The sequence below is a fragment of the Priapulus caudatus genome, unplaced genomic scaffold, assembly GCF_000485595.1.
Source record: "Priapulus caudatus unplaced genomic scaffold, Priapulus_caudatus-5.0.1 Scaffold1082, whole genome shotgun sequence".
Lineage (NCBI taxonomy): Eukaryota > Metazoa > Priapulida > Priapulimorpha > Priapulimorphida > Priapulidae > Priapulus > Priapulus caudatus.
Window position 1 is genome coordinate 21,315 of NW_014578143.1, and position 14,858 is coordinate 36,172.

The 14,858-nt window shown below is 44.5% G+C and overlaps 1 protein-coding gene across 1 annotated transcript in view; it reads left to right on the plus strand.

Moving 5' to 3' along the window:
- Positions 1 to 14,730, plus strand: part of LOC106815288 (cob(I)yrinic acid a,c-diamide adenosyltransferase, mitochondrial-like) — a 15,510-nt gene extending 780 nt beyond the window's left edge. The window contains exons 2-4 of the mRNA XM_014819734.1: positions 11,572 to 11,618; positions 13,616 to 13,709; positions 14,115 to 14,730. Coding sequence (XP_014675220.1) covers positions 11,572 to 11,618; positions 13,616 to 13,709; positions 14,115 to 14,373 — 400 coding nt within the window. The 3' untranslated portion in view covers positions 14,374 to 14,730. The remainder of the gene's footprint in view (positions 1 to 11,571; positions 11,619 to 13,615; positions 13,710 to 14,114) is intronic.
- The last annotated feature ends 128 nt before the right edge of the window (positions 14,731 to 14,858 follow it).

Genomic DNA, 14,858 nt, shown 5'->3' on the forward strand with positions numbered 1-14,858 from the left:
AATCTGTCGTAATCTGGCATCACTTACACAGGGATCGCAGCACAAAAAGTTGAAAGCGGGAGGCGTCGTATGGTGATCACTTACATCGAGGACATCTAATATGTTGCTGAGAGCATGTGGAAAGTCCTGTCATATGGTGACACTACACGGGAGCGACAAAGTTTGCTGAGAGACCAATTGGAGAGAGTCTGTCGTATGGAACACTTTACAGGAGCACAATAGTTTACTGAGATCTTGAAGTCTGTCATATGGTGAACACTTACAGGGTAGACAAGTTGCTGGAGATGGGAGATAGTGTCTGCCGTATGGTTACACTTACAGGGAGACACAAAGTTGCTAGAGATGGGAAGGTCGTCCGTATGGTGAGTCACCTTACGGGAGCACAAAGTATCTGATGAGGCGGCGAGAGTTCGTTGTCACTATGGTGAACACTTATCAGGAGCACAAAGTATGCTTGAGAGTGCGGAGAGTGCCTGTCGTATGGTTGACACTTACAGGACCAACAAGTTGATGACGATGTGGAAGTCTGTTTCTATATGGGACACATAACAGAGACGCACAAAGTTGAACTTAATGGAGAGTGCGCCGTATTGTGACACCTTACAGGAGCTAGCAAGTTGCTTAACTAGAATAAATGGCGACGTCACTGTCGATGTGAAACACTTTAGTCCAGTGTCGAGCGACAAAAGTGACGGAGATGTGAGAAGTCTGTCATTGTGACACTTTACAGTGGAGCACAAAGTTGCCTGAGATGGGAGTAGTCTGTCGTATGTGAACACTTACAGGGCAGCTACAAAGTTGCTGAGAGGGGAAGTATGGGCGTCGTGTGTGCCTCGCATCCATCCTCCAGGCCGCCGTTGTCCGCAGAGTCGAATGCGAGTGATATCGAGGAAAATCGGGGTAACAATTTTGGAAACAATCGTCATCAAATTCATCCCTAACAGGGAGGAGCAGTGGGGCGAGGTGGGGGGGGAGGGCGAGGGGGGGGAGCGGGGGGAGAAAAGGGAAATGACAAACTATTTTGACTAGACAGCATTACAGGTTGAGTTAGTTAAAGGATGGAGTACGGTTTGTTTGGTTATGTTATGGTAGAGATATAGTAGTGATGTCCACAGAATTCTATCGATTATAGCGTCGATCATCGGTTGATACAGTGCTCGAACCAAAGCGCTGGTATACAAAATCGCATAACTCAATTTTACTCAAAAATCAAAAAATGCGATAATAAATGTAAACTTGAACAAAAATACTTGCAAAAATTAATTGAATAATCCAAGAGATATCATGTCTCATTTATGTATTACGTTTCGGGAATACACCCGCAGATATTCGCTCGGAACTAGGCTCTTATGCTTCTATCCGCTGTTGTAGGGTCTAATAGCCTAGGAACAGCATACTAGAGGATACGCTGCTAAACAATGCACATATGAGCTATCCACAGCAACGCTACAGTCACATGCGACCTCACACGCAGGAACAATATCGAGACACCATCCAGCACCGAGTAATACACGCAGATCAGTAAACCAGAGGTCCATCCAGAGCGATCTAACTTGGGTCGATAACCTCGGACCGCACTCCGAGATTTACGAAATCACATATCCCGAACTACTAACACCCAGAGACTATGATGCGAGTAAATACGTCCTTGAGATCCAATTTATTTCCTATTTCCGCGTGCAATAGCAAGCGTTTTATGGCATGTAGACATGAGTCAAAATAACATGGTTCCAGAAAAACCACTAAATCAGATTTTAACCACAACATCAACCAATTGCACTCGCATCTTCGAGCCTCTGCCACTTAGCACCCCGTCTCCTAGCGAAATTTTGAGCAAGCTGGATACAGGGGACAACGTACCGCACCCTAAGCTTCGTGAAGATGCCGAAACAACTAACACCATCTACGCTGTCATGAAAAACAGCAACAGCTAACTACGATCATAATCACTACAATCACTCCGGGAAACTGAAAAAAAACCCAAGTTTTATAGCGTACGCACTCCATTTCTAATCACTTGTCACAACTGTGAGTAAGGTCTAACTTACTCGATGCAAAGGATCACATCTTAAGAATGCACAATACATAACACAACTAGCTGCACGAATATGCTCTATCACTCAGCAAAGGCACTACAACACGCACTACGTGTCAGCAAACAGTCAGGCCTTTAGACAATCAATCAACGACGCAACGGTTAATGACTTTAGGGATAAACTTATCTATTCTTGATCCCGAAGATATGGCCCTCCGAACGCGTGGATTTTGATGCTCACTGAGATTGCTGCCATGTCGGGCAGAGTGCTGTAGTGGAGTGGCTATGATTGACCCATGTCTGTAAATACATTGAATCCTCTCTAGTTGTGGGCGAAGGCATGCTGCTGATCCTGCGAACTCGAGGGACACCATGAAATGTCTAGAAACACAACCAATGCTTATAAGAGAAGACGAAAAAATCCTCCTACAGTCTCTGATTGACCAGATTGATCATGCAGCCGCCATCTGTTGCAGGAAATCAGTTAAAAAGATTCATAACATGTGCAGTGTTCACGTTAGAACCCTAGCATGTTATTGACACGAGAACATCAACAGCTTTGAGTAGGATGAACGAACTATTTTCTAGTTTGCGAGGTATTGTCAAAAGGCTTATGAAAAACTGTATAATGTTGCACCAAGTAATAATAGCACTAATAGCAATCCAATATATAAAATGGTCCCTTAATTTCTCTCCGAAGACATGTTTTCAGAGTGTCGAACATGTAGGTCCAATGCCAGTCAGGCTTAGGCTAATGCGGCAGTCGCACACAAACACTGTCGGCTGTGAACATGCTTTACCGAATAAGACCGACGACAGCTCGTCGACCGTTCCCACGTCTCGAATATGTCGTCGTTCCTGGCTGCGACGCTCTACGCGGTGAATAGAGCAGACGTGCCCTAGTAGAAGAGCTCACACATCTGTGTAGTGTCGTCGTAATATCGCCGCAGCAGGATATTACCCGCGCACGCAGAACCGTCTCGCCGTCCTTATTCGACGACGCCATTTTTCGTACGAAACGGTCGATTATCGACGGGAGTCTTGGGCGACATGCATCTTATTCTTTAAATAATAAATTTATGACATTTCACGATTTTTTCCATTCGTTTAATGTCCAAGTCTATATAATTTCTTCTGTAAATTTTGTAACGGACATGTAGACACGGATGTGGATTACGGAGACACCCGTGACGATTTCTGAGGATCAGATCAGATGCATCCGATAGTAAAGGAAATTTGGGTAGGGATTGCTCATACACGAACATTTTCATTAGCAAAATATAGTCTATAAAGAGGACCTGCAATATGCTTTCTAAAAAACCCAACAATATAATAGATGAAAGTAAAACATGAGTATAATAATTGCTGGCATTCCCGATACTTTTTTGGTTGTGGAAAAATCGCGCATATTTTAAGAATATCCTGCAAACATCACTGTCAACATCCACTCGGCGTCGCACAAACATTCGGGAATTTCGCGCGATCTTGACGTCATTCGAACAACGACAACCTCGCCTAGCTACGTCGACGCTAACTATAGAAGGGATACGGGCGGGTTGGTGAGTTCGAGTCAAGTTTTATCACATTTTTACGACTGCCCCGGCAGATGTGTTTGAGGCCAATTGCTCATGCACAAGGTATGGATTGTATAAGTGTCTCGAAAGACGAAAATCGGAGTAAAGAAATGACCAGCAATTTGTCAAATCTAACGAGCGAAGTGGTGGATGTCCCGACCTCAAGCGTGCCTGTTAGCAGTGTTGATGTGTATGAAAGTCGGTTCCCTACTTCACGGAGACTTCTGCCAATTCCATGTTCATCCATTCATGGCTTTTCAGCAAGATTTCGAACGCAGTAAGCACATTTTCTGTGGTAGATATAACGCGCTGCGTATCACAATAGCAGCTGTAATACAATTTGAAAGTCATCTTGCGGCCTCCTTATATTAGATGTAATCAGAAAAATCTGTACTCTATCTGTCCCGTATGGTATACGTAACTGATAGCTGCATGCTACGGGGGCCTATATATATAAATTAATACATATAGGCCGCTAATATATATATATTATTATATTGTGTGTGGTGCGGTCTGTGGACAAGTGTGTGTGCGTGCTGTGTGTGTGCGTGCGTGTGTGTGTGTGTGATGTGCGTGTGTTGTGTGTGTTTGTGTGTGCGTGTGTGTTGTGTGTTATGTCAGTGCAGTGTGGTGACCGTGACGATGTCCATGATAATAGTGCTGGCATGAGTGTCGACGAGCGTGTCGCTGTTATGTGGTGTGTGTGTGTGTGATGTGTGATTTGTATATGTGTGTGTGGTGTTGATCAGTATGCGTGAATGTGGTGACATATGGATAGAGACGCACTATGCTTATACAACGATCAATCAAGATGTTTTAGCTCAGATTCATTCATCGTTGCTCTCGTCCTATAACTTCTCATCCGAGCATCTGCTCATACATACTGTGGGACAATCACTACTTCTGATCCGTCCATACTAGTTCACCAGTCTCACAGAACCCAAATCTTCATATCATAGACTTCATCTTGGCTGATTCTGTCAAAAATCGCTCTGCGGTATGTACTTTTCCTATACGTTCGTGCATGTGGTCCAGACATATTTCAATATGACGTCACTCCCCGCTGGAATCCGCGCGTTTTCACAACGCAAACATAATTATAGAATCAACATATAAGAATAGAATGCACAAGGAATCACGTTCACCGATGCACAATTATCAAAAAATCAGGAAAATACAATACTAACCATTTTTCCAACCCCAACTGCTAATCACCCGCAAATTATTAATATTAACGCAAAAAATAGCACTACACTTAAAGAGCCGAGACGCCTCACACTACCACTATACCCAATCATAAATGATCAGTTAATACACAAAAAACATATATAGATACACTCATAGCACAGAGACAACAACCACCATAATCACCCACCCAACACCCACAACCAACATACCCACACACATCCCCACCACCAACCACCCATTCTTCTCCGCACCCGATCCTGGGAATCGGGAGCCTTACGTCTGGATCGGAGATCAATTTTGGCGCGATTTCGAATTTGAATCGGGCGCGGAGGCGGTGTCGAATAGGTTCCGAGCGCTACGACCGATTTTCAGATTAGTGTGCGTTGCCAATGTCTCGAGCCCGCGCCGATGCGCTGAAATAAAATTGACCAATTACAGAGCAGGCGCCATGGGAACGCACATTCGTTAAAAAATTGCGGCAAAAACACTCGACGACGGCCCTTAGTACACGCTAAATTCTCGCTGGAACCACGAGAGCGCCATGGTTGCGCGCCGACTTGAGTCTGGACAGTGGGCGGGGCCTCCCGATCGATCGTGGCTGCCGAGCAGTTTGTTTGCGAGGGCTTACGACTGCGCCCGAGCAAAAATGCGTATAGTGGCAGCTAGCATTAGTTTACACAGCTATAGATGTGAATCACATCAGGTGGATATATGCACTGAACAACCATATAATGGGGTGCATGCAACATATGCAATGCAGGTAGATATCTATATGCTTCCAACTATATATTAATATATTCCATCATATATATTATAGTCGTATGGGCGCCATTCCAACTGCGTATCAGCCAGTTACAAGATACTTGGCGAATAAACTGAGATCACCACTGTACGTGGTGCAACCTACATATACGTTTACAGAACGTTTTTACCGATGCAATCACGATTTTGGAGCGGCAAGGTGTATAAGTGCTTCTCTATATTAAGTGCTTGCGCAATCATGCTTGACCAAACTGTCACTCCTAACGGCTCCTGCCTTTAAAATGTGTATTCCAAGCTTCAGGGTAGAAAGTAAGCCATCAAAGAGACAAACCCAACGGAGTGCCGCAACGGACTCCTACCCTCTTTTTGAGTCGCACACAATGCAGCCCGAATGAGGAGTCCGGCAGTCCTGAGGTTTCAAAATGTAAAGATATTACAAATAAACCGCATGTGCTTATTTTATAGATTCATGCGATTTGCAGCTCATGCCAAATTTTCTTTCCACATTAGCTGAAAAATACGGCAATTCCTCGAGGCCATTCTCTGAACGGAACTAGTTAGTATTGGCAGAATTTTTCACAAAAAGCGAGTCACACACTCCTCATAGTTCAAATCAGGGAGTGCTGCGACGGTAATTCAGGAACGATATTTGAGCTCCGGGACTCCCGTTAATTTCGGCACCCCGAAAGCTTATACGAGGAGCGCTATTCAGCTATAGGCACCAGCTTTATGAACAAAGCTATGTCATTGATAGTAACTACATGTTTTTAACTTAGGCGCCAAAACAAAATATATGCTCTGGTTCACCGTTACATGCCGGAAAGAAAATAGGTATGTAGGTAAGGGAAAACAGATGTATTTCTTGGAATAATTTATTTACGAACCATGTCCGAAGGATGTCATTGTGCTTTTTGAAAGCGAAGGAACTGACGCAAATCAAATTTTTTCTCAACATTTTTTTTATTTATGTGTAACTTTAAAGAAAATGACAATTAACATTTGTAGGGTCGTGCTAGTATAGCGGGTCCGCTCGAAAAACCGTATACCACACCTATATCTTATGTTTTGGCCTTAAGTGACAAGCTGGTGAGAGCAAGTGTATATTTTAGTTATCGCCTCACCACATACTAGTATCAAGACGAACCTGAATCTAGGGTCTCACGCGCTGATGATACTACCTTTCGGCCAGTTTGTGTTATATTTTGCTATCTCTTATTCTTGACTGAAATTAAGATGACAGATGCAAGTAAATAATTATTGTAAGTGGTAATAAAAAACCTCATTAGAGCCTGAGCGAGGAATGCATGATTAGTGTGTGTGAGTGAGTTGCCTTAGCACTATGATAGGCGTAACGTATTTGTCTAATCTGGCTTCCCTGTCGGCACTGCCTGTTAATTGGAGCCTTGATTTTTCTGTGAATGTCCTACCATCACAGCACAATACTATAACTATGCAGGCTAACTATATACAAGAGCACCCTGTGATGACAAAGGACGTACCTGACAATACAAGGAGACGTTTGAAAAGAGCCCGTCGTGTGAACACGTGTGAAACTAGTTCTTGTCTAAAACAAGATGAATTCAATCAGCACTTCTTTATGAACTTAAACATGCGCAAATCACAACCTTTAGTAGTCGTTGCTGTGCGGGCGTCACTCTATCGCTTCTCTCTGAACTCTGTTTGACCTGGCTGCGTTTAAGATCTTTCTGACTAACCTGCCTAACCCTAAACCAGTTATAAGAATTATGTTTTTTACGCGAGGGTTTAGGTGTTATCAGAAAGATCTGCAAACGAAGCCAGGTCAAACAGCGGTCAGGACGACATAGATCCTTATCTGCAAGCAAGGAGGCTAAATTTTAGGCTCCTTGGACTGCGGCTAGTGCCAGTACGTGTGATCGATTACGGGCACGGGGCGTAAAATCGTACCGAGAGCTGGGGGAATGACATGCGAAGGGGGGCGGAGTCCTGCAGGGTTCTACAAATTTTCGAGATTAGACCGCACGCCTCCAGATGCCGCTTTGCTGCCAACGAGCAGGGCGGGTCTAGAGAGCGAGAGCGAGAGCGAGAGAGCGAGAGCGAGAGCGAGAGAGCGAGAGAGAGAGCGAGAGCGAGAGCGAGAGCGAGAGAGCGAGAGCGAGAGCGAGAGAGCGAGAGAGAGAGCGAGAGCGAGAGCGAGAGCGAGAGAGCGAGAGCGAGAGCGAGAGAGCGAGAGAGAGAGCGAGAGCGAGAGCGAGAGCGAGAGCGAGAGCGAGAGAGAGAGAACAGGGCGAGAGAGAGAGAGAGAGAGAGAGAGAGAGAGAGAGAGAGAGAGAGAGAGAGAGAGAGAGAGAGAGAGAGAGAGAGAGAGAGAGAGACAGTAGCATTTCAACTATTTGTTGTTGTTTGTTGCCGCGTGCAGCATTTCTACTGTTTACTACTATTTTTACCGCCTGCAGACTCAGCGACTACCTCTTCACGGTGGCGAGGTTGGCCGTACAACTCGAGAAGCAGGAGGAGACCGTCTACAGGAGGGTGCGGCCGCAGCGCAGCAACCGCCGCCAGGGGGCGCCGGACAGCGAGGGTACGTCCGACAGTTCCACGGTGTCAGATAGCAGCAGCAGCGCGTCCAAGGATGGATCGTAGCGGATCGTAGCGGTTAGTAGCGGATCGTAGCGGATTGTAGCAGATTGTAGCGGATAGTAGCGGATAGTAGCGGATCGTAGCGGATAGTAGCGGATCGTAGCGGTTCATAGCGAATCTTGGCAGATAGTAGCAGATCGTAGCGGATAGTAGCAGATCGTAGCGGATAGTAGTGGATTGTAGCGGGGGAAGCGCGGAGGCGTGTGCAGGTAGAGGTGCTCGTATGTTCTCGGCTCTGCCGTGTGTTCGTCGTGACTCTGCCGTGGGCTTGTCCGCCGATTGTAATTTAAATATCTGAATATAGATGGAAGGAGTTGTTCGTACATAGTTTCTCCCGATTGTAGATTAAAACTGAACTTAGAGGGGAGAATTCGTACATAGATTCCCCCGATTGTAATGTAAAACTGTATGGAAGGGAGAAATCGTTCAAAGTTTAATAGTTTTTGCCCACTGCCGGCGGTATTGTCAAGATGGCTACCATCACGATTGAATTTCTGTGCGTAGGTGTATAGTGTGTAAAATGTTATGTTAGCGCAAGTTTGTACAGTAATGCCACCAGGTGGCGCCCTAGTCCCCACGGCGTGATATTGAGCGCACCAGTTTTTGAGGCGTTTTTTTCAGGTAATTGTTGTAGATAGTATTAGGCTTGTGCGCAGTAATAGCATGGCGAAAATCATACTTTGTGTCATGTTTTATGCATAATATATAACCCAACGTGCCGTACGTACTCCGATAAAATCTGGAACATATCTGCGAGTTGTTGTTTTTTGCCGATAGTAAAAACTTCTCGGTTAAAAAGAGTCTTAGGCGTGGGATTATCTTTGTGATCTTGATTCTGTTGGATCCGTTAAACTTCAGATAAATTATGGAAACTAATGCGCCGTTAGAACATATTTATCATCGTCTGCGTTGTTTATCAGACGAACGACCGTGCGTCCTCGAGGCGGAGGAGAGAAGAAGGTTTGTATACAGAAATCGAGGGAAAGTAATTGAAACGATGTCAGTGAATAATCGAGAGAAACGTATTTAGCACCGACCGAGAGCCGGAATGCAACTGTAGCACGAGTATTCGTCCATGTTGTGACGCTCTGCCAATTCCTGTGCGTTAAAACAGGCTTTAGAGATTTGCAAGTGGGTGATAATTGACGTGTTAAATGGACGTGTGAAAGCAAGTGAAAGTGTTTAAACGTTGCAGACGGTCGGAAAAAAATGCCCAGATACCTTAGGTTATCATATATAATAGACTTGATTTATTACACTTTTTTCTGCTATAATAATGTTCTAATCAGCTATAATATTTGATACATGGGTGTTCTAATCTATACAGTACGCGGCTAGCCAAACATCAGCCGCATCCATTTAATCGAGGGGCTTAGATCAAAGATCAAAGATTCACTTACAAAAACGAATCAAATTATACAGTTATTCACTCAAGACACGAGATTCATGTTAATAAGGTTTAGTTGTTCCAACGATAATATACCGGTAGAAGTAAAGATCTTTAGTCATAGTAGCACCAGTATTCAGCTAAAAAATGTCGCCTGCCTTCGTAGAATCAACACCGTACTAATTATTTAAACCATTAAAACAATACCGTAGGTTAATTATCATAATTATTACGATAATTAATACGGACATATTAATGATTATTATTATTGCAGGAATTAATACTACTTTCGCGGTAGAGTATAAACCACCCGCACACGCGCATGCGCAGTGAGATTCCCTCCCTCGTCTACCATGCATCGCCTACGCTCGTCGCCTGCTGCGGGTCGCGCACCGACCTCGGCTCCGCGGCGCAGGTTACACCGCTATCCCGCAGGTGGATGGTATGTAATTTATTACTGTGGCACACCCCCCGGGCGGGCTGCTGTGAGTGTAGCGGTGGGTGGTACGTGGCAGAAGGGTCCCAGGCGGGGTGGGTGGGCCGCGGTCAGATGCTTAATATAACAACGACGCAGCAACGTCTCGTAGCAACCGTAGCGGTCGTCTGCGGTTTCTCGCGCGTTTTTTTCCCGATTCGCGTTTTTCGACCCCCCAAATATCGAGACGTCGACTGCGACCACAAATCAAAGCGACATGAAACATACGCACGCACGCACGCACACACACACAAACGCGCGCACACACGCGCCCGCAGCATACGCGCGCGCGCACGAGCACACACACACACACACACACACACACACACACACACACACACACACACACACGCTAGGAGTGAATCATGCATTGTTTGCTCCTGGTATATTAATGGGAGATCCTCTAATCCGGTCTCTATACGGTGTAATTCCTGGGGGACATTATTTCAGCAAAACAGCGGCGCGCGCGTCTTTCTGAGATAACCATCGGCCCTGGTTCCCCGTGCAGAGGCGTACACACAAACTCATAGTCACATCAGCAACATATTATAGCAACTATATAGTACGATGTTTCTATACAATTACATGGATACTTGTGCTCACGGTTACTTGCACCCGAGTTTTTAGATGGGCCGCGGCATTGTGTGAGTTTTCATAGATAATGGCAGAGCGCGATTCGAATGTTTGTTCAAATCATGACAGCAGACGGCGCTGTTACGAGCGAAGGTCACCTTGATGGGTCCCGGTAGTCGATGGGCCGGTGTGTAGCAGCGGTGCTGCGGTGTTCGGTGACAGTCTAGGCTCGAGGTGTGGTGTTGAGGGGGGGAGGCAGTGCTGTGAGGGCTATTGTGGAGTATTATCTAACCTGACAGAGTTTATAAAATCTCCCGCTACGATTCGGAGTGGAGTTGGTTTGTTGGGCGCTGTCTGGTTTATACAGCACGCGGGTTCATGAATCACAGAGCGGGCATCGATCAACACTACTGGCACTGCGGCTCAAGGAGCTAAATATTTAGCTCCTTGCTGCAGATAAGGTCTATGTCTCCCTGACCTCTGTTTGACCTGGCTCGTTCAGATCTTTCTGACTAACCCTAACCCTCGGTAACTATCTATAATGGTTAGGGTTAGGGTTAGTCAGAAAGATCTAAACGAGCCAGGTCAAACAGAGGTCAGGGAGACATAGACCCCACGGGCAACACTACTAATGTTGTTGATTGGTGTTAAGTTCAAAAGTATTGTATCATCTTTTTAAACAGATCTAGTTTTACAGTGTTCACACGACGTCTTTTAAACGTCTTGTATTGTCATGTACGTCTTTGTCATACACAGGGTGTATTGTATATATGTTAAGCCTGCATATTTATATTTGCTGTGTGGTGACATCACAAAAAGCAAGGTCCAATTACAGTGCCTCATCATAGTGCTAAGGCAAATCCTCACACACACTTCATGCATCTCCTCACCTCAGCTATAATGATGTTTTTTATTAAATACACTAATTATTTACTTGCATTTTCATCTTAATTTTCAGTCAGAATAAGAGAGTACCAAAAATATACACAAAAACTGGCGACAAAGGTATGTATCATCACGGTGAACCTACACTTCAGGTTCGTCTGATAACACTAGATTGTAGCGCATAACTAAAATATACAACTTGCCTCCACCAGTGTCCACCTCTAAGGCCAAAACAAAATATAGGTGTGGTTACGGTTTTTCGACCGACCCTATTCCCAGCGACCCTAAACATTTTAATTGTCAATTTTCTTTAAAGTACACACAAAAAAAATGAGAAAAAAATTTGATTGGTCAGTTCCTGCTTCAAAAGGCACAATGCACATCCTTCGGACATGGTTCGTAAATAAAATATTCAAGAAAATAAAATGTTTTCCCTACCTACCTACCCTATTTTCTTTCGGCATGTAACGGTAACCACACATATATTTTGTTTTGGCCTAAGTAAAGAACATGTAGTTACTATCAATGACAATATCTTTGTTCATACTGTGCCTTAGCTGAATAGGCACGTAAAAGCTTCAGGGTGCGAAATTAACGGGAGTCCGGAGTCAAATACTTCCTGATTTACCGTCGGACTCCCTGATTTGACATATGCAGGAGTCCGTGTGACTCCGTGAAAATTCTGCCATACTAACTAGTTCGTTCCAGAGAATGGCCTCGAGGAATTGCCGTATTTTTCAGCTAATGTGGAAAGAAAATTTGGCAGATGTGCAATCGCATGAATCTTAAAAATAAGCACATGCGTTATTGTTAATATCTTTAATTTTGAACCTCAGACTGCGGACTCCCTCATTCGGCTGCGGACTCAAAAAGAGGGTAGGGAGTCCGTTGGACTCCCGTGTTCGAAGGTTAATTTCTACCCCTGAAGCTTGGAATACACATTTTAAAGGCAGCCCGTTAGGAGTGACAGTTTGGTCAAGCATGATTGGAGCACTTAAATAGGAGAGGCACTTTACACCTTGCCGCTCCCAAAATGGTGATTGCAATCTTAAAAAAACGTTCTGTAACGTATATGTAGGTTGCCACGTACAGTGGTGTCTCAAGTTATTCGCAAGGTATCTTGTAACCTGGCTGTACCGCAGTTGGAATGGCCCAGTACGATAATATATATGATTGATATATAATATATAGTTGGAGGATGATAGATATCTCTGATTCATATGTTGCTGCACCCATTATATTGTTGTTCAGTGCATATATCCACCTGATGTGCATTAACATCTATGTGTGTAAACTAATGCTAGCCGCACACTATACGATTTTGCTTGGGCCGCAGTCGTAAGCCCTCGCAAACCATACGCTCGGCAGCCGATCGATCGGGAGGCCCCCGCACACTGTCCGACTCAAAGTCGGCGCCAACCATGGCGCTCTCGTGGCGTTCCAAGCGGATTTAGCGTGTACTAAGGGCCGGGAGTGTTTTTCCGCCATTTTTACCGAATGTGGTTCCCATGGCGCTGCTCTGTAATTGGTCAATTTTATTCAGCGATCGGCGGCGGGTCGGATGGCCACGCACACTATCTGAATCGCGTCGTAAGCCCTCGCACACTATTCGACCCGCTCCGCTCCCGATTCAAAATTCGAATCGGCCCAAAATGATCTCCCGATCCAGACGTAAGCCTCCCGATCCCGATCGGGTCGTATAGTGTGCGGCTAGCATAATGCTACTAGTAGTTTTTAATAACCTATAATTATGATTTTAATAGACTATAATTTTCATAATGAAAATGTTCGTGTTTGAGCATCCCTACCACTATTCCTTACTATCGGGATGATCTGATCTGATCCTCAGTAATGTCACCGTGCGTACCACATCCACGTGTCTCATGTCCTTACAAGATTTACAAAGAAATTATATAAGCTTGAACATTCAAAATACGGAATGAAAAAAATCGTGAATGTCATAAATTTATTTATTAAAATAAGAGCATGTCCGCCCCCAGCCCGTCGATAAAATCGACCGTTTCGTACGAAAATGGGTCGTCGAAAGGACGGCGAGACGGTCGCGTTGGGTGATATCCTAGCTGCGGGATTTACGACGATGTGTGATCGCTCCGCAGGCACGTCTGCTCTCTTCACCGGTGAGCGTCGCAGCAAGGACGACGACATATTCGAGACGTTGGGAACGGTCGACGAGCTGTCGTCGGCTATCGGGTAAGCATGTTTCACAGCCACAGTGTTTGTGTGCGACTGCCGCATTAGCCCTAGCACTGTGGCATTGGACCTACATCGTTCGACACTCTTGAAAACTCTCTCGGAGAGAAATTAAGGAACCATTTTATATTGGATGCTATTATGCTATTATTCTTGTGCAATTATACAGTTTTCATAACGCCTTTTGACATACCTCGCAACTAGAAAAGATTCCTTCATCCACTCAAAGGTTGTGTTTGTGTCAATAGACATGCTAGACATTCAACGAGCTGCACTGTTATGAATCCACGTTTATAACTGATTTCTCTGCCAACAGATGGCGGTGCATGATCATCTTGGTCAATTGAGACTCTAGGAGGTTTTTTCGTCTTCTCTTTAAGCATTGTTTCTGTTTCTGACTTTCAGGGTGTCACTCGAGTTCTGCAAGGATCAGCAGCATGCCTTCGCCCCACAACTAGAGAGGATTCAATGTATTCTACAGGACATGGGTTCAAACATAGCCACTCCACTCAGCTCTGCCCGACAGGCACATCTCAGTGAGCATCAAATCCACGCGTTCGAGGGCCATATCTTCGGGATCAAGATAGATAACTTTACCCTAAAGTCATTAACTTACTTCTGGTATTATTTTAAAGCCAACTTTGTGCTTAACGACCCTCGGTGAATGCTTTCGAATAAGAAATTTACGATTGGCATATATTTCACATTCTTAAATTATCCTTTGCACAGAAATAACCGATCCATTTAAATTTAGAATATGACGGCTATAAAATGTTTTTTTCTCGTTCGAGTTTAAAACTAGTTGTGTGTTTAAACGAGAAATATTTGCATGGCGAGTAGATCCAGATACAGTTGCACTTACCAGGCACTGCCGAAATTTCTAGACGGGTGCAAGGATAAGATCGTTGCAATTGGTTGATTTGGTTAATCTTGAATTATGATTTTTCCGGAATCATGTTATTTTGACTCATGCTACACTGCATAACAGCTTGGTATTGACTCGAAATTAAAAAAAATTGTCCAAATATTTTCCTTATCTCTAACCCTAACCTAACCCAAACCCCAACCTATCCCCATCCCTTTAACCTAACTCTAAGGCCACCATTTTTTATTTTGTTGTTGTTGTTGACTCGGTAGGGTAAAAAAAAA